The 20,872-nt window shown below is 40.1% G+C and overlaps 2 protein-coding genes across 2 annotated transcripts in view; both read left to right on the top strand.

Annotated features, from left to right (window-relative positions):
* Positions 1–20,872, top strand: part of SYN3 (synapsin III) — a 1,385,441-nt gene that overhangs the window by 915,922 nt on the left and 448,647 nt on the right. The gene's annotated exons all lie outside the window — the stretch shown is intronic.
* LARGE1 (LARGE xylosyl- and glucuronyltransferase 1) overlaps positions 1–20,872 on the top strand; it is a 305,482-nt gene that overhangs the window by 195,355 nt on the left and 89,255 nt on the right. Inside the window, exon 7 of the mRNA XM_042466639.1 lies at positions 3,118–3,222. Within this exon, the coding sequence (XP_042322573.1) occupies positions 3,118–3,222 (105 nt within the window). The remainder of the gene's footprint in view (positions 1–3,117; positions 3,223–20,872) is intronic.

The following is a 20,872-nucleotide window of genomic DNA, read 5'->3' as shown; positions in this document are numbered from 1 at the left end:
TGGGAGATTTCTTTTAGGGAACAACATAACCCAACAGAGCTATGTGACACTATAATAGGAAACCCTGTGATTTTGCCTTGTAAAAGAATGGACCAGGGTGTGGGGAAACCTTTTAAATGTCATTATTTGCAAATGAAATATTGTTTTTGTTTTGTTTTTTTAAATGAATGGTTAAATAATTTTGACCACCAAAATAATGTGCTGGATTTTGCTAATTGTTGTTCTGGTGTGTGTGTGTGTGTGTTTTATGATATATACATTCATTTAGCTTTAATTGCATTATTTAATCTTGTTTTAACTTTTATGTCTTCTGGATTTTTTAATTATTTTTTTCATTTGTTTTATGCTACTCTGAGTCCCAAACTGGGGAAAAAGTAGAGTAGAAAGGAGGAGGAGGAGGAGGAGGAGGAGGAGGAGGAGGAGGAGGAGGAGATGGTTAGGACATTAAGCAGTGATCATTCTGAAGGATAGAAAAAGTATTTAGCTCGCTTCCCCTCACAGATTGAAAGCTATGCTGAATACAAATGACAGACAGACAGGCAGGCAGGCAGGCAGGCAGAGTGGTTTGCATTTGTGGCAGGGAAACAGAAGGAGTTGTTTCATGCAGGATGTTCCAAGGTTCTACTCATCTTATTATGTAAGTCAGCTTTTCCCAGAAACCAGCCTTCCCCAGAAACCAGCTCCCCTCCATATGTGTTGGGCTACAGTTTTCATTATCTACAGCCAGCATGGATAATGACTCTCTAAATCTTGCATAGAAGACCAAGAATTTATATTTTTTAAATGTTCTTTATAGTGCTCAGCATAGGAGATATGAGGTTACCTTATGTTAATCTCACACAATAACCTTGTGTGGGGTTGTTTACACTGAGAAGTAATAACTTTCCCAAACAAAGATGACTGAATTGATAGAGACTTAAGACACAGAGAATAGAATGGTCTGACACTTCTCTTAAAAAAATAAAACCAAATGGAATGTTATTTGATATTTCAAAGGTCTTTTTAAGCTTAAGGGCTAAATTTCTCCAAGGAAACTAACCAGGCTCGAGATCATCGGAGGAGGCCCTTCTCTCAGTTACACCAAAAATGCAAATCTTAACTTATTTCCTTCTTGAAGACAGGAAGAAATAATGAAAGCATTGGTTTTTCACTCTCTGAGAATTGAAAGGTTTCCACACAGTATTCAAATACAATTCATAATTTCAGACTTTGTAAGAAAAAAATTATTTAAGCAAAAATACACATGGCTTTCATGCACACACACAAAAGAAACATATTTGGGCATGTGTTTTACATGAAAGAGATTCCTACATAAAAATATTGGGAGGCTTAGTAGAGGAAAACTGAATGTGTTTCTTCTGTGCAGGAATCCATGTGTATATACAAAGTGTATGAATGTTATGCAATTTGCATAATCATATAGAATTCCATGCAGGAAAATCACATATATTATGCCTGCATGCGTTTTCTGTACAAACCCCAATATTTATGCACAGGAATAATTGTAATTTGCACAAACATTTTCTCCATAGGATGTTTTTTCTGTGCAAGAAAGCATTCTGTACTTTAGGAGAAATGAATTTACCCCAATAAACCCCAAAAAGTGTGAAGAATCTCAGGACTTATCTCCTCTTCCTTAGGAGGGTGCCTCAGGTGTTTAGACACACTTTTTTTTGTCAAGGATGTGAATATTAATTAGGCCTAATTAGGGGACAAATATAACTGATTGCCTTGGTGGATGACCTACCCTGGCAGCTAGATGCAGAGTGTGATCATGTTGGTTCTGCTGGATTGATGGCAGCTTTTGATACCATATTCTGGGTTGCCTTGCTGGGATGGGACTTGGAAGCACTTTTTTGTAGTGGCTTCACTTCTTTCTGCATGGGCAAACCCAGAAGGTCTTACTGGGGGATTTCTCCACACTTCACACACCCAGTCATTGCCCTGTGGGTCCTTCAGGACTCACTTCTATTCCCCATGCTATTTACTATATACATGAAAACACTAGAAGAGACTGTCTAGATTCTTGGTGTTTGATGCCGACAATATGTTGATGACATCCACAAGGTGAGGAAACTGTTTTGATCCTAAAACTGCCATCAGTAGTGGACTGGATGGGGTGACGAAATTGAAACTTAATCAAGACAAAGCAGAGATGTTTCTGGTCAGTTGAATAGGGATTCAGCCTGTGCTGGATGTACCAATACCCTGAAGACACACGTCCACAGCTTGGATGTGCTCCTGGATTGGATGTGCTAAGTCTAGAAGCTAAGGTTTATGTGGTGGCCAGGAGTGCATTTGCCTAATTAAAGCTTATGTGCCAGCTGCACTGATTCCTTGAGATGTCATATCTGGCTATGGAGACACATGCCTTGAATACATCTGGTTGGATTATTTGTAATGCACTGTACACGAGGCTGCCTTTGAAGAGTTTTCAGAAACTTCAACTGGTCCAAAGAGCCACATCCAGATTACTAACTGGGCCTGCTACAGGGATCACACAACTACCCTGTTGCAAGAGCTTTTACTGGCTGCCAGTCTATTTCTAGGCCCAATTCAAATTGCTGGTTATGTCCTTTAAAGTCCTACACAGCTCAGGTCCAGATTATTTGAAGGACTGTATTCTCCTTTACAAACCAGTTTGTGCTCTGAGATCTGCTGGGGAGGCCCTTCTCTTGGTCCTACCACCTTTACAGGTACATCTTTTGGGAACATGGAAGAGGGCTTTCTTAGTGGCTGCCCCAGGCTCTGGAATTCCCATCCTGGAGAAGTTAGATTGGCAGCCTCCCTCCTTTTTTTCACAGACAAGTAAAGACTTTTCTGTTTAGTCAGGCATCTAATGGGGAGCTATAAAAGGCCCATCTCACCTAAACAATGCACTGGATCCTGCTAATTGTTGTGCTGGTGAGTTAGTGAGTGAATGACATTATAATATGTTTTAATCTGTTTTTTATTTTTATTTTTGATGTATTTTAAATTGTGTTTTTAACTATTATAATTATGTTCACTTCCCGGTCTTGAGTCTAGTCTTGGGATGATAATCCAATCAATAAAATAAATCAATGGGTGAAAGTATGATCTTATGTCTGATAACCTCTTTTGATTTTTGTTTTCCAGGCCAGCAAGTCCTTGGCTTGGTGGAGAATCAGAGTGATTGGTATCTAGGAAACCTCTGGAAGAACCATCGTCCCTGGCCAGCTCTTGGGAGGGGTTACAACACAGGTAGGCTGAGTCACATCATGCATTTAACCAAGGGATATTTTTCCCCTGTCTAATTAAAAAAAACCTCACTGGCGACTTCCAAATTTCTTTGTCTTAGCACACCTTTTTGGAGAAATGTGGCCACTCCTGACCAAATCACAGCTTTCCAGCCCACTGGCTCTGGCAAACGCTGAATCTCAGCCTCCTCTTGTTGGCTCTCAGCCCACAAGAGAATCCTCCTGTGAAAGCAGGCAACCCAGCTGTTAGGTATAAAGGGGTGCTGTGGGTAAAGACCTCCCCCCCGCTTCCTCTTCTAACAGCAAACAGCCCAAACACACACACAGGGCAAATGATTCAGAACTTTACAATCCACAAGATTCAGGAGCCTTTACCCTCTCAGGAAAAGAAAGAAAAACCCAAGCTAACAGGACAAACCCAACACAGCAATTTATCTCTCCACAGGTTCCCTTCTCACCCCTAGGCAGGTAAAAGAGAGAGTGAGAGAGACAGAAAGAAAGAACCCAAGAATCCAACACTTTCTTCAAAGCATCTAGCCAAAATTATAGCTCCCAAGTTCAAAAAACACCGCTGCCTACCATGTGATGATCCCTGGGGACTAAGCAGCCCAACAGTCACCCTGTTCCTGGCCCTTGGCCCCAGCAGGATCCCTTTAAAATTCCCCTAGAGTCTCCTGGGTGTCTATTCCTGCTCCCTGCTGAGCTGAATGATACCCCTTGAGATCCTCTAGTCAAGCTGCCACCACCCAGTGAAGCTCCAATGAACTCCCCTTAGCACACACTGGGACTTGCTAAGGACTTCTAGGCCTGTTACAGACTGCCAAAATAAAGCTGCTTCAGGTCTCTTTGGAGATATGCTATTTAAATTATGCATTGGTCCTAAGAGTCCGGAGGTCGCACCAAAGCCACACTCCATTCCTAAGCACTGGAGTGCAGCTTTCGTGCAGCTTCTGGATTCTTAGGACCCATGCATCATTTAAATAGCATATCTCCAAAGAGACCCGAAGCAGCTTTATTTTGGCAGTCTGTAACAGGCCCTAGTTTCCTTTCCTTGCTAACCTAAGCAATCAGTAACCGAGCTAAGACACATGTACAGGAGCACAGACAGCAGATACTTTTAAAGAAAGGTATTTATTCTAAATAGACAGAATAGAGCAAGAAGATATCATTCATGCAAGGCCTCCTTGCCTTGCAGGTACAGAATGCATAGTTACAAGATGTTCATTTCAGGCAAGCTATTAGATAAACATAACAAAAGCTTAAACGCACTAGCTAACAAATTTCCTAAGCTCACACAGTGATGGGATTTGCAGTCCTTGATGGGTTTCTGGATGCAGGGAGCTGGCCCTCTTTGCTGAGCTCCACCCGCATCCCTTAAGCCTGCCATCATCATCATCATCATCATCATCATCATCATTATCCTTTATTTATAAAGCGCTGTAAATTTACACAATGCTATACATACAATCTTTTAATTAGACGGTTCCCTGCCCTCAGGCTTACAATCTAAAAAGACATGACACAAAAGGAGAAGGGAGTGGTGGCCGGGAAGGGGATGAGGTCCAGCAGTTCTTCTCTACCTCCGAGGCCTGGATCGGGGAGATGGACTGGAGGGAGGGCTTGGCTTCTAATGGATGGTTAATCTTCTACCAGGGAGGCCTGTTGGAGCTAGCCTGCCTCTCTAGTAGGATAATACATATAAATACATAGCAATACAGGAAATGATTCAATAAAACAGGCAACAAAAGAACATCAAATAGCAAGTGACAATTATGCAGTGCCTGGGAACGCCCTTGGCACAGGCTCAACAGCTGGCTTCCAAAACAAATACAAGGATGGAGAACAAAGAACACATGGCTTCCCAGGGGTTTTTAAAGCTCTCTAGGGGGAAGGTTCTCAAAATTTGTGGTCATACTCTCATATTGGCCAGTTGGGCCTTACGTCAGCTATGATGTAGCTGCTCATTGTGATGCAAGCTCTCATTAGCATGTACCTCCTCCCAGGTTAACCCTTTGTGGTTTGAGCGAAGTCCTCAAATGACTGGAGGCCCAGTCATTACACTAATGAAATATCTGTTATTGTAAAGCACAGAGAAGCGTGGCCTAAATCCAGTTGTTCATCCAAATCTATGGCCTATGTTCTAAATAGAATAGATCTAGCTGGGACTAATAATTTTCCTGAAGTTTAGGCCTTAATGTCCCTATCAGTAAAGGACTGTCAGACCATACTGAGAAAAAAGGACACTTCCTTCTCACAACAACAGTTTTATGAGCAGAATTTAATTTTGTCTACTTGCTCTTCCAGATCAATTAATTTTTTAAAAGATTTCTCAACCCAGTTCTTTCAGTTTTTCATTTATGAGTCTGACATATTTTCCTGAGTATATAACTATTTTACATTCAAGCATGACACTCATATTTTAAATATTTTACTTCTATCCTAAATGTAATATGTTCAGTTACCTTCACCATTATAGTTGTCTTCATAATTTCCAACATGAAATATGGACCCTTTCTGCTTTATACTAACTTACTAGTGAGTCCATACTACCAGGACATCAGATAAATATTCTCACAGCTATCTATGGACACTGGAACCAGTCTTTTTCTGGAACCTGATTGTTCTTCATATATTTTGAAATGACTATAAGATTGTTCTACTTGGTTTGACTCTGATGTCCTGGGTTATGCTTGTGACCTGTGACAAAAACCAGCATAGTAACTGATTGTAAAAAGGAGAGAACAGTTCAGATTCTGATCTGTTATAACTCTGCAGTACCATAGGCCAGTTGTGACCTCTTTGCCTCATTTATTCTCAGTCATGGAGGATATGTCTGTCAGCAGCTACAAGACATCTGCTGTGTTTCTCCAGTAAGAGAGACAGTGTGCACTTCAGTACCACAAAAGTAGGATAATTCTGTTACTCTCATGTCTAATTTGTTGAGTCCCTGCAGGCATCTAGCTGACCACTGTGGAACAGAATATTGTATTAGTAGTCTTTTGGTCTCATTCAGCATGGTTTGTCTTATGTTCCTATGAACAATTAACAGTCTCATGGTAAACTGGGAGTTATAACTCCTAAAAAGAAACTTTTCCAAGCTCTGCTCATATGGTTGCTTGAGGATGAGGTGGGGAATCTGGCATGCTACCCTAAGTTCTTTGGAGGAATTGTGGGATGAAACTGTTGTAAATAACAATCCAAAATATACCTTTTATGTGTTTGTCCTGTTTAATTGTTTCTGAGGATGGAGCAAGCTTGGTGCCTTTTTGAGCATTTTTTTTCTGGAGAACTGGAGAGCTCTAAAATAAATTGCCAGTCTCTGTCTAGAATCAGTCAGTTGGTCATCTCTACAATGGTCCTTAAGCTTATTTAGGTCAATGTACTCAGTGAGATGCGGTGGCTCAAGTGGTTAAGATGCTGACTCTGTAGATTGCAAGATTGGCAGGTTAGTAGTTCGAAGCCCAGGTGCCACATAATGGGATGAGCTCCCATCACTAGTGCCAGCTTCTACCACGCTAGAAGTTCAAAAGCTTGCAAATGTAAGTAGATAAACAGGTACCACTCCGGTGGGTAGATAAACAGTGTTCTGTGCAGTCATGCTGCCCACATGATCACAGAGTAGTCTCTGATAATGCTGGCTCTTCAGCTTAGTAATGGAGATGAGCATCGCCCCCATGGTCGGACCTGACTTGACAACCTTGTCAATGAGAAATATCTCTACCTTTACCTTACTCAATGGCAAGATGTTGATTCTGATGATAGCAAGGTTGGCAGGTCAAAGCCCAAGTACTGCATGACAGTGAGCTCCTGTCACTTGTCCCAACTTCTGTCAACCTAGCTGTTTGAAAGCATGTAAAAGTGCAAGTAGATAAATAGGTACCCCTGTACCACTTCAGTGGGAAGGTAACAGCATTCTGTGCAGTCATGCTGGCCACATGACCACAGGACTGTCTCTGACAACACTGACTCTTCAGCTTACCAATGGAGATGAGCACTGCCTCCTACAGTTGGACACAACTTGGCAACTTTGTCAAATAGGAAACCTTTATCTTTAGAGAAGGAGGAATTTATTTATTTTCTCTCTGAAGAGGCAAGCAAGACACAAAAATAAAAACACTGAAGATATTGTTCGGTCAGGACAACAAAGCAGTCATAATTATCCTTATATAATCACAATAAAAAGAACTTGCTGTCAAATTTTCTTCCACAAACAAAAAAGAAGACCTGTAGACTATGAATTTATTATATTACAAAGGACAGGTTTTTCTGCTGATTTGTGTGTCAAGTGTGAGTAAACATACCAGGTTCATAAAGAATATACTCATGTTTATCTAAATCAGTGCTGTCACCTCCTTTATGTGGTAGGATAATGACGTATGCCCCACTAGCATCTTAAATAAAAAATGAGAGCACATGAGAAAGACCCAGCAACCATTTCTTCATGGCAGCAGAAATTTTGCAGCAAATAAATATTTTTATCACCATAAAATAAAGTGATTATTATGAAAATACATCTGGGACAGATTTTACATTAGAGTGGAGAACCTATGGTTGTCCAGATACTTACTTAACTAGGGCACGTTCCAGATGCACAAAAAGTACATACTAGGTACATACTAAGGTTAGGAAAGGGCGTCCTTTCCGGACACCCTAACCCTAGTAGGTACCTAATACATACAAAATGGTGGTGCCTATTCTACATGGGCGCTGCCATTGGGACGTCATGACCGCGCCGCCTCCAAACAGAGCGGCGTGGAAGTGACGTCCTGGTGCTGCGCAAGGGCGCCTATGGGTGCCCTTTCCGCAGTGCCGGAAGGAGCTCCAAAACGGAGCTCCTTCAAGGTTTGTGTTGCTGGGCGCAGCTTTTACACGGTTTTGCCAGTGACACAAATGAGAAAGGGGCCAAGTGGCCCCTTTCTCTTTGTCCTCGCCGCTGTCAGGTGTCATTGGGGCATGAAGCCCCAAGGACACCCCTTTCCAGTATGTGGGGGAGCGGCCTTTTGCCACTTCCCCGTGGCCTAGAAAGCAGCGGATTGGGGCCTCAGAGGCTGCCGCTGTGGCAGCTGAGGCCCTGATTGGCAGGGAAAGGGGTGGGAACAGGCTGCCCCAAAAGGGCGGTCTGTAAACCGCTTAGAACTCCTATTATGCATCAGCACTGTCCAAGCGGGATGAGGCTGATGTAAACTGAAGTCCAATAAAATATGACCAGCCAGAGGCATGGCCAGAATATCAATGTGCCTCTAAACTAGCTAGTTTGGCTAGAGTATGAATGTGCTCCCTTGGTGGAAGTGAGTGCAGTACTCATGGACTAATGTGTAGTACAGATGTTCCACATAGAAATTCTTATTCACAGAGGTTCAGTTTCTTTGAGGCTTTTCCATCTCTCCTCCCCATGAAAAAAAAGAGGAAAGGGAAGGAGGGAGAGGCTGCCATAAATGGGGAATGTCTCATCAGCGGGTGAACACATGAACCATCCCAATCTTTCCCCATTTTCCCTCTCAGTGCTGAAGTAATAGGAAGGGAAAGAGTATTCTATAATGTTTGAGAAATTGACCAAAAATATGTTTTCAGTGTTGGAAGACCCTGACGAGGAGAATCCTGGACTGAGAAAAATCCTCATAGTTGGGTTGTTGTTGTTTTTTTTGGGGGGGGGGGAGTTGGTTTTGTTTTTGCTTGTTTGTTTTGCATAGCAAACAGGATTTTCTGCATTGGGAAAACATCATTCTGTGTAGCACAATATTTTATGCTGTTTACTGTGCACGCATGTGTGCACACACACAAACACACATGTAAATTTTGCATACAAACCTCCAGTTTTGGGAGCCTTTCTCACATATTGCTTCCTTTAAGAATAAAATTACCAAAGAATTAAACATCTACCAAGCAGTGCATATACTCGTGTATAAGTCTAGAAATTTAGGTTAAAAAAATGACCCAAATATGTTGGTGAAAGGCAAGAGTTTAATGTGCCCTGGATGCACTGATCCCCTTCTAATTTCTCATCCATCCAGCTTTTAGTATAAGCACATATAGTTATGCCTGCTGGAATTTTGTAAGCTCTTTCCCTTGTTTTCCTTTGCTTCATCCTTTACATGCTTCATTACATGCTCCTAAGTTTTACCATTGCCTTATCCACAGGTCGTATCAAAATCTATCATTTCCCCCCCAAAACTTGCCCTCGATTTATATATGAGATCGATTTATAGTCTAATATATATGGTAGTTACAGCAGTGGTAGAGAGATGCAGAAGACACACTAGGAAGTTTTTCAGTGTGTCCAAGTATATTGTGTGACTGTATCAGGTATTGCTGAAACCTAGAGTTCAAGTATAACAGTTGACATGTACTCAATAGTGATTTTTGACAGGCATGTGTGCTTCCAAATGCACATAGGACTTTATCACACATGGGGAGAATCAGAGAGTTAAACAGTAATTTTCTTGGGAAAGTCACATGATAGTGGTGAAGATTTTCACACACATTGCGATTAGAGAGGACTTATCCCTGGAATAACATGGGAATAACCAGCAGCACATCATTCATGTGATGTCCCCATGAATGATTTGTTGCTGGTTATTCCCTGGTTATTCCCAGGATAAGCCTTCTTTACTCACAATGTCATGTGAAAATCTTTACTGCAATTTGATGATTTTCCCAGGAAAATTACTATTTAAACCCCCAATTTTCCCCATGTGATAAAGTCCATACTTGAGCATTATTATTCTTACAGATTTTAGTCTGCTCCTACTCCAATTTTTCATTTGTTTCTGGAAGATCTATTAAGCCTCACCCCCTTTTCCAGCTTATATAGTTAAGAGAATATAAAAAGAGAGATGAATTGGAAAAGCTAGTGAATGAAAAGAGGATTGCATAGGTGCTTGCAGTAAATGGAACAACATTTTTCAAAAGCAGAGAACAATAGGTTACTGAGTGTGATAGTTCAACCCCACAAAAGATAGCAAAGGATGGATTATTGACAGAGTCAGCATATGTTGCCATAAAGAAAACTGCTAAAAAATTGAAATGTATTGTTTGACTCAGTGTTCCTTGAGAGTAGAACGAAGACATAAATCTCTTGAGGAGGGTGAAAAAATGCTAAATGAAACACAAGCTTTATCTGATACCTGCTGAGTAAATTCAAATATCTGTCAAACAACACAACCCTGGGAACAGAAAGGACCCAGAGGTGGCTTGAAAATGACAGAGAAAAGAAAAAAGCTATGAGGAAATCAGTCATGATAACTGGATAGAGAAGAGGAGAGCCCATGAACCAGGCTCTTCAATTTTTTAGTCCAGAATTGAAAAATTAACTTTAAATCAAGGATGGGGAATGTGCAGCCTCCAAAGATGTTGGACTGCAGCCCATCATCCTTCACCATGTGTTCAGGGCTATGCTGTATTCAGTGCTTTCCATTGAACCAATGGGCTCGGGGACTGTGAGAAATAAATCAGTTCCTAGAAATTTATTTCTATAGTTCAAATACATAACATTTTAGTAAATGGAGCATGTAACTGAAATCCCATAGAATAGCCTAAACCCTTTTAGGATTAAATTGGCTGCATACCTTAAATCAATGGTTCCCAAACTTGAGGCCTCGGAGATTGTTAGAGTACAGCTTCCAGAAGACCTAACCAGCACAACCAATGGACAGGGCATCTGGGAATTGGTAATGCAACAGAATTTACTGAGCAAAATTTGGTACCATATAGCAATTCACTATGGTATTCAACCTTTTTTCAAGCCCATGCACTAAATGAAGTATATATTGGCACTTTTAGCAACCTATTAGCATTGTACAAACAGCCTTTCTACAGACATGTCCCTCTAAGAGACATCTTTTGTACCCAAAATATGAAACTATTTACCCAGATCCAAATTCTGCCTTGGAAAAAGTGTCCAGGTGCAAGTGAACAGTAGAATTTAGACATAGACATAGGAAGAGGTTTTAAACCAAATCAGACAAAATTGCTATCACAGTGTTCTCTGCTCTGACTGCAGCAGATCTCCAGAATTTCAGCTAGACATTTTCCCAGTCTTTTCTGGTGGTGTCATGGATAGAGCCTGTTTCACATATCTGTTATCCCTACCCCTTTACTCCTATGGTACTCCCAGTTGCTGATTTTCTATGTCTTCAGGTGACAAACCAATTATTCCTTACTCATTGGCGAAGAGAAGTACTGGCATATGTAAAGCTGGTATACCATCTTGCTCTTGCATCTATCCCGTAATATGCATAGTGCTATAAAAAAAAAAAGCCTACATCCAATTTTTAATCCCAGCTAGAACAGACCCATTGAATCAATGGTGATTAGATTAGAGATGGAAAGAATATTCCAAAATATTTTTAAATGATTAAAAAAACATACTTTTCGATTATTGAGAAACCCTGATTCTTTCTCACAGTGGGAAGAAAACTGCTAAAATTACACAATGCTTCCTTTGAGAAGAAAATACATGATGAACTGCATCCCTAGCTTAGATAAATTCTGATTTACCACATTCCTAGTCATCCCATGGATCTACTCTAGTTGGGACTAGCATTGGGATATAGGCAACAGTATTGTGAATAATTGTGAATAGCTGGGACCTCAGCACTTCTTCCTGAGCCATTTGGGGGAGGGTGCAGATATTGACTGAGCTTGGTAAATGCAGCTCAGAGTTTATATTCCCTGTCTTGATTGCTGGTATTACACATCTGCAATGGGCAGATAGCAATTACTTACACCAGAATACCTCTTCAATTAAAAAAGCAGAATTCTAACTCCTTAGAACTAGAGCTCATGACAGAGTACAATTAAACTTGTATTTCCTAACTAAGACAAGGTGGTGGTATTTGAGTTTAACAGCAAATGGTTACCCATTTCTGGGTCAGAAATTCTCCTTACTTGTAACTTATTTCTCTGCAGTCTATCCTAAGATGATTTTTACCCTAATTGTACTTCATTTGGAAAGAACCTGGCTGGGAGAAAATCTGCTAGGATCTCACTCTAGGAGCTCAATTTCTGGACGTGTGGAAGATTCTGCATTCCATAGAATATGACCTTCTGGCTTTTAAAACTGGAACATTTTCCTGCATTTTACATGATTGTGAAAGAATAAGTTCAAACTTATGGGTCTTTTAGTATCACTTTCTGTTGTCCCCTATTTAGTTGATTTATTAGTTTCAATAACATATAGGAGTTTATCACATGCAATTTTAACATAATACCAATGTAGCTTTCCATAAAATCGGCTGCCAGAGCACTGCTGGAGGACAAGTGATGGTTGGACGGCAGCGCAGAAGCAATTTTGGATGCGGTAAAATCGGTTTTAACCCGTTCCAGCCTGATCCCATCCTGTGCCTGGGTCGGCAATAAAACTACGTGTGATAAACTCCTTAAAGTCCTAGATTTGATAATCTCTTGTAAGTATATCTGTGAAGAGTGGAATATATCTTCCCTTCTAGCAACATTTCCACCACTCTCCTCACATGATAATAACAGTTAGAAGAAAAGAGTATGCTCCATGCAGGCTGGCTGGCCATACAATAGCTTTCAAATGTCTTCAGACTGTCATCTCCAGACACAGAAAATAATAACAGGTGGGAAATCTCCTTCCTCATGTTTACTTAAGAGTAGTATACCAAAAGACTGGATGTCATACTTAGTACAGTGTTCATGGATGTTACATATGCACTGATTTTTTTACCTTTTTATTGTATATCTTGTGGGTCTACAGTACTTCCAATGGAAACAGTAATTTATATTTTGGGCCTAGTATTTCAGTTTGCTTTGGGGATTATATCAAATTTGGATAAGGCATTTTGGCCAACATTCCAAACATAAGTGGAAAAAGAGGGGTGAAATTATATAAAGGGAAATTGCAATCTTGGCTGGGGATGAAGAGCTATCTTTGCTGTTGTTGCTGTTACTAGCAGCCAGAATTCCAGTGATGCTGCCAAAACCAGAAGCATTAAAAAGTATAAAAGGGGTAAAAAAGAAAAAGTGCACAAAAGAAGAAAAGCTTGGCCAACTTATTCTGAAAATGTAATGAGTTACAATGAACACCAAGGTCCAAGAAAGTAATTAGCTACTATTATATTGTTAGTTCTTGAAAAGTAGTTCTATTTTCCCATTTTTCAAAAGTAACTAAAATGTTACATTTTATTTGCTGTAGAACAATCTGGAAAAGTATGATAGTGATAGTAACCTCCCTTCAACATCCACAACAAAGTACAAAGCAGGGACACAAGGCACAACATGGTATCTTTATTCATGCCACAAAGATTATTATTGATAGCTGCTCTTTATTTCTAGTATTTCAGCCAATATTTCACTTAATAAGCAGTTGTAAATGCTGTACTCTCATTCCTTTTGTGTTTTGACCAAATGAAACACAGCGTGGTGCTTCATCAAAAGACAGTTTGACTCTCAGAGGACTCCTCTGCAAAAAGCAGAGTTGCCACCAGTAGGCTTTTTAATAGATCATCTTTAACTCTGTCTTTAGTGTACATGCAAAAAAAAAAAAAAAAACCATCCTTGGAAGTGGCAGTAATAGCTGAAGATCCTTAGTACACTACTTTATTAGATTTAATAATAAATCTAATGGTGTGTACTGTACATCTGAGCTGTGTCTTCATTAAGATGCAAATTGTTCAAATGCTGTACCTGCTGGTGATTAACTATGGGCACCTGGCATGTTTTATTGTTAACACAATTATTGAAGTTCTCATCTGAACATGTGAAAAAGCATCCCAGATGGTACTATCTTACTGCAATTAGTGGGAAAGGCATACTGTAAAATTGGATATGCACATAATGTGTTTGACACAGGCCTTTCAAAAGTTGCTTTTTGAAGCCTAGATCATTGATTCCCATGAGAGTACGACTATTGAACCAATGAGATTTATGTAAGTGTTAAGTTACCATTCAGCAAAGCATTCAGTGATTCTGCTCTGCTAAGGGACTAACAATTGGATTTATGCTACAGATCCCATAATCCCCCAGATAGCATGATTGGTGACTTCTTGCAATTGTAGTCCAAAGAAGTATCTTTTCCAGACTCCTATCCCCCAGGGGGGAAAAGCATGCATTTGCCCTTGGCATCCTTTATTCTTCTCTAGAATATAAAATCATCCCATGAAAAAAAAACATTCAAATTCCTATTTTCCTAATTGAAGAAACAAACAGCAGTTTTTTCCCTCAAACTCCATTGTCAAAGTACAAATGCATAGAGATCCATGTATGTATGTATTGCACAGTAAATTACCTATTGTACAAAAGGTTTCTTGTTTCTCTCAATCCTGCTGTGGACATTGAGGGGACACACACGTTTTGAAGTAAAAATCAAAGAGTATAACTAATTATGTTACACAAGACTCAGAAATGTTCTTCTCTTTTACTGATACAAAGCCTCTCATCAGTAATTTTAGCTCAGACAGAAGAATTGCACTTCAAAGGCAAGCACTGCTGTCCTAGTGACTAAGCTGAACAAAAGCTATGTAATAGATAATAGGAATTCCAATAAATGACATAGTAGTAGTAGTAGTACTTGTAGTAGTAATAATACTTACTTGCTGAATGCTTTTATCTCATTTAGTCATGTTGCTTTTCTATTATGATTAAATAATAATATCTTTACTTAATTGATGCAAAAGAGAACACAAGTAAGACTTAAAATAATACCCTGCTGAATCAAATTAAAATTCCATCCTGTCCAGAATACCTCTTCCTGGAGTGGCAAATTATATCCCTGTGGGGATACCACAAGCACTAGTTGAAGGCAATGTTCTTCTCCAGCTTTTATTCTTCAGCAACAACATGGATTCTTCCTCTGACCCCAAAGGTGCCATACTACCATAATTACTCATAGCAACTGCTTTATAATCCATTGTTTTATCTAGTGAGTTGGTGGCTATCATTGCCATTTTGGCATAGCTCAACTTTTTGATGTCTAAAGAAGTACTCTCTTTTGTCTGTCCTGAATTTCCCAGGATTCAGCTTGGCTGGATGACCATGGGTTCTGGTGTTATGACAGAGGAAGAAAAATCCTTCAAATCCAGTTTCTTTATCCCATCGATAATGTTTTCTCCTAGTTGTTTGATTTCTTAACTAAAAGCCACAAATGTTGTAGCTTTCCCTTGTTTGGGGAGGGAGGGAGGGAGGGATGGGATGCTCCTGTGATTTCATTTTCCTCTTCTCTCTCTGTTATCACCATGTATTGAGTTTTAATTTGTAAAGCCTTGGAATAAGGAGTGCCATGCACACTGATGATTCTGTATTGTATTTCTGTTGTTCATTCTAGTTTTATTTCCAAAATAATGAGAAAACTTTCTTTAAGCCAATCATTGCAGCCGATGTGCCATTTCAGAGGATAGTAGTTTATAGTATCAGCTATTTATATCAGGGGCATAGGCCCTTTTATAGCCTGAAGGTTACTTGGTCTTGTGCACAGACTTGCAGGAGTTGTAAGCCAGAGGCAGGTGCATGACACAATCTCTCTAACTAACATAGCATAGCCATCTCCATTCTCTGAAATACAATGGTTTTCCTGTGGGTGCAGCAATTGATGGTTTCCATTTTCTTCAGTGGAAGGATTGCTCCCCCAATCTAATTTGAGTTTAGGAGGGGGGATTTCACTGATGTTGCAGGTTATGGGGAGAAGAGACATAAATACCCAGCCTTCAGACATCAATTCGGCTGGAGAAAAATAAGACTTTAGCTAGAATCAATGTTGCCCTTTATTTTTCAAGCCTAATTAGTTTGTGGGGTGGGGCAAGAATGAAAGTCTGTGTGAATACGTTCACACCCAGCTTGTGTGTTGAAAGTTCCTCATGCTGTTATAGATTATTCATTAAGACTGTTAGGGATCGGAAATATGTTTGAACTGTTATAGGCTGTCTTGCTTCATTACCTGTGCTTGTAATGTGGTAATGTCTGTTCAAGCATTTGAACTGACTAAAGTGCTGGGGATTATTTTATTTATTCTAAAATAAACCATTCCCCACAGAGTCCGATTATGTCATTTAACCTTACATTGATCCTCGTACAGAATCTGTATTTGGAAAGCAAAAACTGAAAATGCCATGGTCTTAGCCTGCTGTGGACCACCATGAGACTAGTAAGTAAGGTTCCAGGACCCTCCATAAATATGAAAATCCATGGATGCTCAAGTCCCATTAGATACAATACTGTAGAGTAGTAAAATGGTGTCCGTTATGTAAAACCAAGGTTTGCTTTTTGGCATTTATATATTTCAAAAAATATTTTTAAGCTGTGGATGGTTAAAGCCACAAATAAGGAATATGTGGATATGGAGGGCTGACTGTACCATATTTGTACCCACTAACTACAACTATTTCCCCACCCCACCCCAGACATACAGATTAGCAGCCAGTAGATCACAGACCAACACAGATGCACTGACCACCACTTTGAGTAGCACAGGTATATAGCACACAAGTGGACTTATATCCTGTTAAACTAGCTAGTTTGCATAAGCACAGGAAAGAGCAGTAGCACTTATACTGATATGAATGCTATAGATGGAAAATAATTTCATTGGATTTGACAGTCTCCTTTTCACATCTCCTGAGATTCATTGCAAAAAGAATGACACTTCACCTCAATAACTGGCATACTTTCAAGGCTTACAAGGAAATAAAGAATCCATAAAACAATTTGTTCATTATAAATCGTGAATGGATAACAGTGCAGACGATGTAGCCAAAATTGTATGGATTAGGAAAATATCTTTAAAAAGTGCATCAGTTTCCATGCCATAGTCATGCTCAACTGTTGAAATAAAATATAGGTAGGAATTTGGGGAAATGCAGCAAAATCATCACTGGGAGATTTTCACATCCCTAACTGCAAGTCTTCTGTGGCTGTTGATATAGGTAGCTTCTGTATGTTGAATGTAGAAAAAGCATTTTGTACTTGCCTCAGGCAGCAAAATGTTTGAGGCTTTGGCTTTCACATCCTTCATTATTCATTAAGAATCTAAGAACAACATTAAGACACTTACTTTGAACATATTGTGAGATGACCTGCAATAAGTATGCTATTATGCACTTTTAAAAGTGTGTTGAAAGTACAACAAGATGGGGAGGGGCACGTGCCATAAAAAATGACACCACAAATTGAATTTAAATTACGCCTATAATAGATTATGAGAATTTGGACAGGTAATAAGGCCAGTACATCTATTTATTCTTGTGTACGTTCATGTTATTTCTGATTTATGGCAATCTATCATGGGATTTTCTTGGCAGAAATTATGTCAATAAAATTTATTTCTATCCGCTATTCCAGCGATCACAGCGGTGTACATCAAAGAGTAAGACAATTAAAACATCAGCATGACAATAATACAAAGTTAACAATTAAGAACAGTAAAAACTAACAACACCCTATACAAGTGGCTGTGTAGAATGGAATACACAAAAATATTGCCAAGGGGAAGAGAATGACCACAAGGCTCACGGGGGGAAAGCCTGGCGGAACAAAAAAGTCTTCAAGTTCTTCTTGAAAGCATCGAGGGAGGTGGAAGTACGGAGCTCATTGGGGAGGGAGTTCCAGAGCTGAGGGGCTGAAATAGAGAAAGCCCTCTGAGCTGATACATATTGAGTGTCTGAAACTCTTAAAAGATGTCTTTCACCCGACCTGAGAGTGCGGGGCGGATTGTATGGGGAGAGGCGGTCCTCCAAGTACCCTGGGCCCAAGCCATTTAGGGCTTTATAGGTGATAACCAACAGATGGGCGTTGCCTTTTCTCCTTCAAGGCTTAGAGAGTGTGATTTGCCCAAGGTCACCCATTAGGTTTCCATGACAAAGCAGGGACTCAAACGCTGCTCTCCAGAGTCATAGTCCAATGCTTAAATCACTACACGATGCTGATGACAGTCAGTGAAGAAGCAAGGGGCTGCTGGGTGCAAGGATGTCACATTACAAATCATTTTTAATATTTATATTTACATTAGATTTTAAAGGATATTCACGACATCCAATCATAAACATAACAAAGAAAGAAAAGGGAGATGGTGTGGCCAAACTTTCCATAAGCAGTGGATGCCGTGGTGGTGGTAGTGACTGCTGCTGCTCATCCACTGCCACCATCCCCCAGCTGAAGTGAGGTCTGGAGTGGGATGCAACCACAGTAACTGCTGGCAATAATCTCTGGCCTTGGTCCAGAGAAGAGCCCCCATAAAAAAGCCACAGTCTCCTCTCCCCCCCCCCTCCCTGACCCCTTCAGCGTCCACCACCAGATAGTGGTACCAAGTCAGTACCTTCCCTACCCAAGTCTTCTGTGAATGGAAATTAGTAATAGCAGCCACATCTGGCAGTGCTAGCACCAGCAGTGGGACTGCCGGCCTCCTGCTTCAGTGCAGATTTTGGAGCTTTTCACATTTTGCAATTTCAGATAAAGGAAACTCAACCTGTACATGTGAAGAACTAAAACTAAAGCTAGACTACTAACCAAAATAACTAGTCTAACTACACAAGACTAACACCATAGATACAACCTACCATAATTGCAAGTTAACCTAAATCAATGAAACTATATAAGAACTTTGATCCTGTCCTTAAACTGTAACCTGCAAAAACTATATATAAAATAGTCTTGTCATTACAGATTGTATTAAATCAAACTGCTAATGTTATTAATAATCAAAACTTCAAATTATTACATCATTAGTTTTCTTATGACTCAAAAAATCCATAAATGGTTTCCAGTTCTTCAGTTGTTCATCACAAATCATGCTTGACTAAAAATTATGAACATTTGTAATTCTCTGGCAGCAGCCACAGTTTTACATGAAAGTACAGTAGTATATTCATGAATTATGAGAAGATTTCCTTAGACCAGTAGCTTTTTAACAGATGATGTTAGTTGATGGCCATTATGTACCATCATGTGATATGTATATATCAGGAGGGAATTTTTCAGTGCTTTGGCCGATTTGTATGAATTGAGGTAAAGTAATTTACCTTGGATTCTATCAGTGAATTCTATCAGTTTGTTCCATTGACTGAATGGGTAGTTCTCAGGAATTGATTTATCTGCCCATTCCAAAAATATCCTCTAGATAGTTAGAGAACTTGATGTATCTACCAAAAGTTAGGAACCATGCACTGTGAGTTACAATTCAAGAATACAAACTGGAATAAAAGGTTCATTACTAGACTTCAAAATGTCTTTGAATATTTGGATGTGTACATCACTAAAATGTGCATTTTGTGAAGATGGCATGTATGGTATAGTGCTCTGCCCCATTCATCACAGTATCCTGTATCATGGTAAAGCCCTTCTCTGATGGGCTGTTATCACATACTTTGTTTGCAATAACAGATAGGAAGAGGAGCAGATAATAAGAGAGGCTTGAGAATTTGAATACAGCAGAACATCACAGGACTCAGCATGTCACTGTACTGTATATAGTGAAGAGTAAGTTAGTGTTGTTGCATACACAGAAAGTAATCCAGTGTTATTCAGTCTTCTGGTGAATTTTAGTGGCGTTTATTTAGGGAAATTCAATGAGGAGAACTGGAGTAGCACAGCAGTAAACTAAGTTCTGGAAGGTAAAAGAAAGTAGGGGAATTAATTAAGATTTCAGCAAACATTTTGAGATAGACCTAGTACAAAAATGTCTCAAGAGGTCAAACTCATATGGTTTGACAGAAATGTTTGGCTGTTCTCTAGTCTCTCTCTGGCTTTGCTTCGCGAACAAAGATTCAGGAAGGACTCATCCCGCGCTTTGTACAAGCGCGTTGGTGACTAAAAAGGCAAATCCGAGACAAACAGGTCTGGTTGCAGAAAGCACAGTGGAAAGTCTCTTTGGGTGATGTTTCTGGGTTGCGGTTCTTTCTGCATTGTCGTTTCTCTTCGAGACTTGTTCGACGTGAGCTTTCGAAAAAAGCTGCAGCATCATGGATAGTGCGTCTCCATGCCTCCCGATGCGAGGCCAGGGCAGACCATTGTTGGTGATCAATTTGGCCAAGCCTGAGATGTTGTTTCAGGGAGTCCTTGTATCTCTTCTTTGGGGTGCCCCTCTTACGCTGACCCGTGGCAAGTTCACCATGGAATACTATTTTGGGGAGGCGATGGTCCTTCATCCTAGAAATGTGTCCTGCTCAGCGCAGCTGCGTCCTCAGTAGCATGGTCTCAATGCTGGTGATCCCTGCTTGCTCAAGGACAGCAACATTTGTCACATAGTCAGTCCAGTGTATATTTAGAATCGTGCATAAACAGTGCTGGTGAAAGCATTCAAGAAAGCATTCAAGGAGTCGTAGGTGTTGGCGATAAGTGACCCATGTTTCAGACCCATAGAGGAGAATACAATGGCTCTATACACACTGATTTTTGTGCTTCGCCGCAAGTGTTTGTTACTCCAGACTTTTTTGTGAAGCCTTCTGAATGCACTATATGCCTTTGCCAGTCTGTGATCGATCTCTTTATCAATCTTGGCGTCTGAGGAGATGATGCTTCCCAAGTAGGTGAACTGCTGGATGGACTTAAGCACAGATGTGCCTACAGTGATGTGGGGATGGTAGTGTTCTTCCTGTGGTGCCAGCTGTTAGAAAACTTTCGTTTTCTTCAGACTGACTTCCACTCCAAAGAGCTCTGCAGCTGTTGCGAAACAAGATATTATGTGCTGCAGAGCTGCTTCCGTATGG

The sequence above is a fragment of the Sceloporus undulatus genome, chromosome 5 (assembly GCF_019175285.1).
Source record: "Sceloporus undulatus isolate JIND9_A2432 ecotype Alabama chromosome 5, SceUnd_v1.1, whole genome shotgun sequence".
In the NCBI taxonomy this organism is placed as follows: Eukaryota; Metazoa; Chordata; class Lepidosauria; order Squamata; family Phrynosomatidae; genus Sceloporus; species Sceloporus undulatus.
This window is presented reverse-complemented; position numbering and strand designations above follow the sequence as displayed.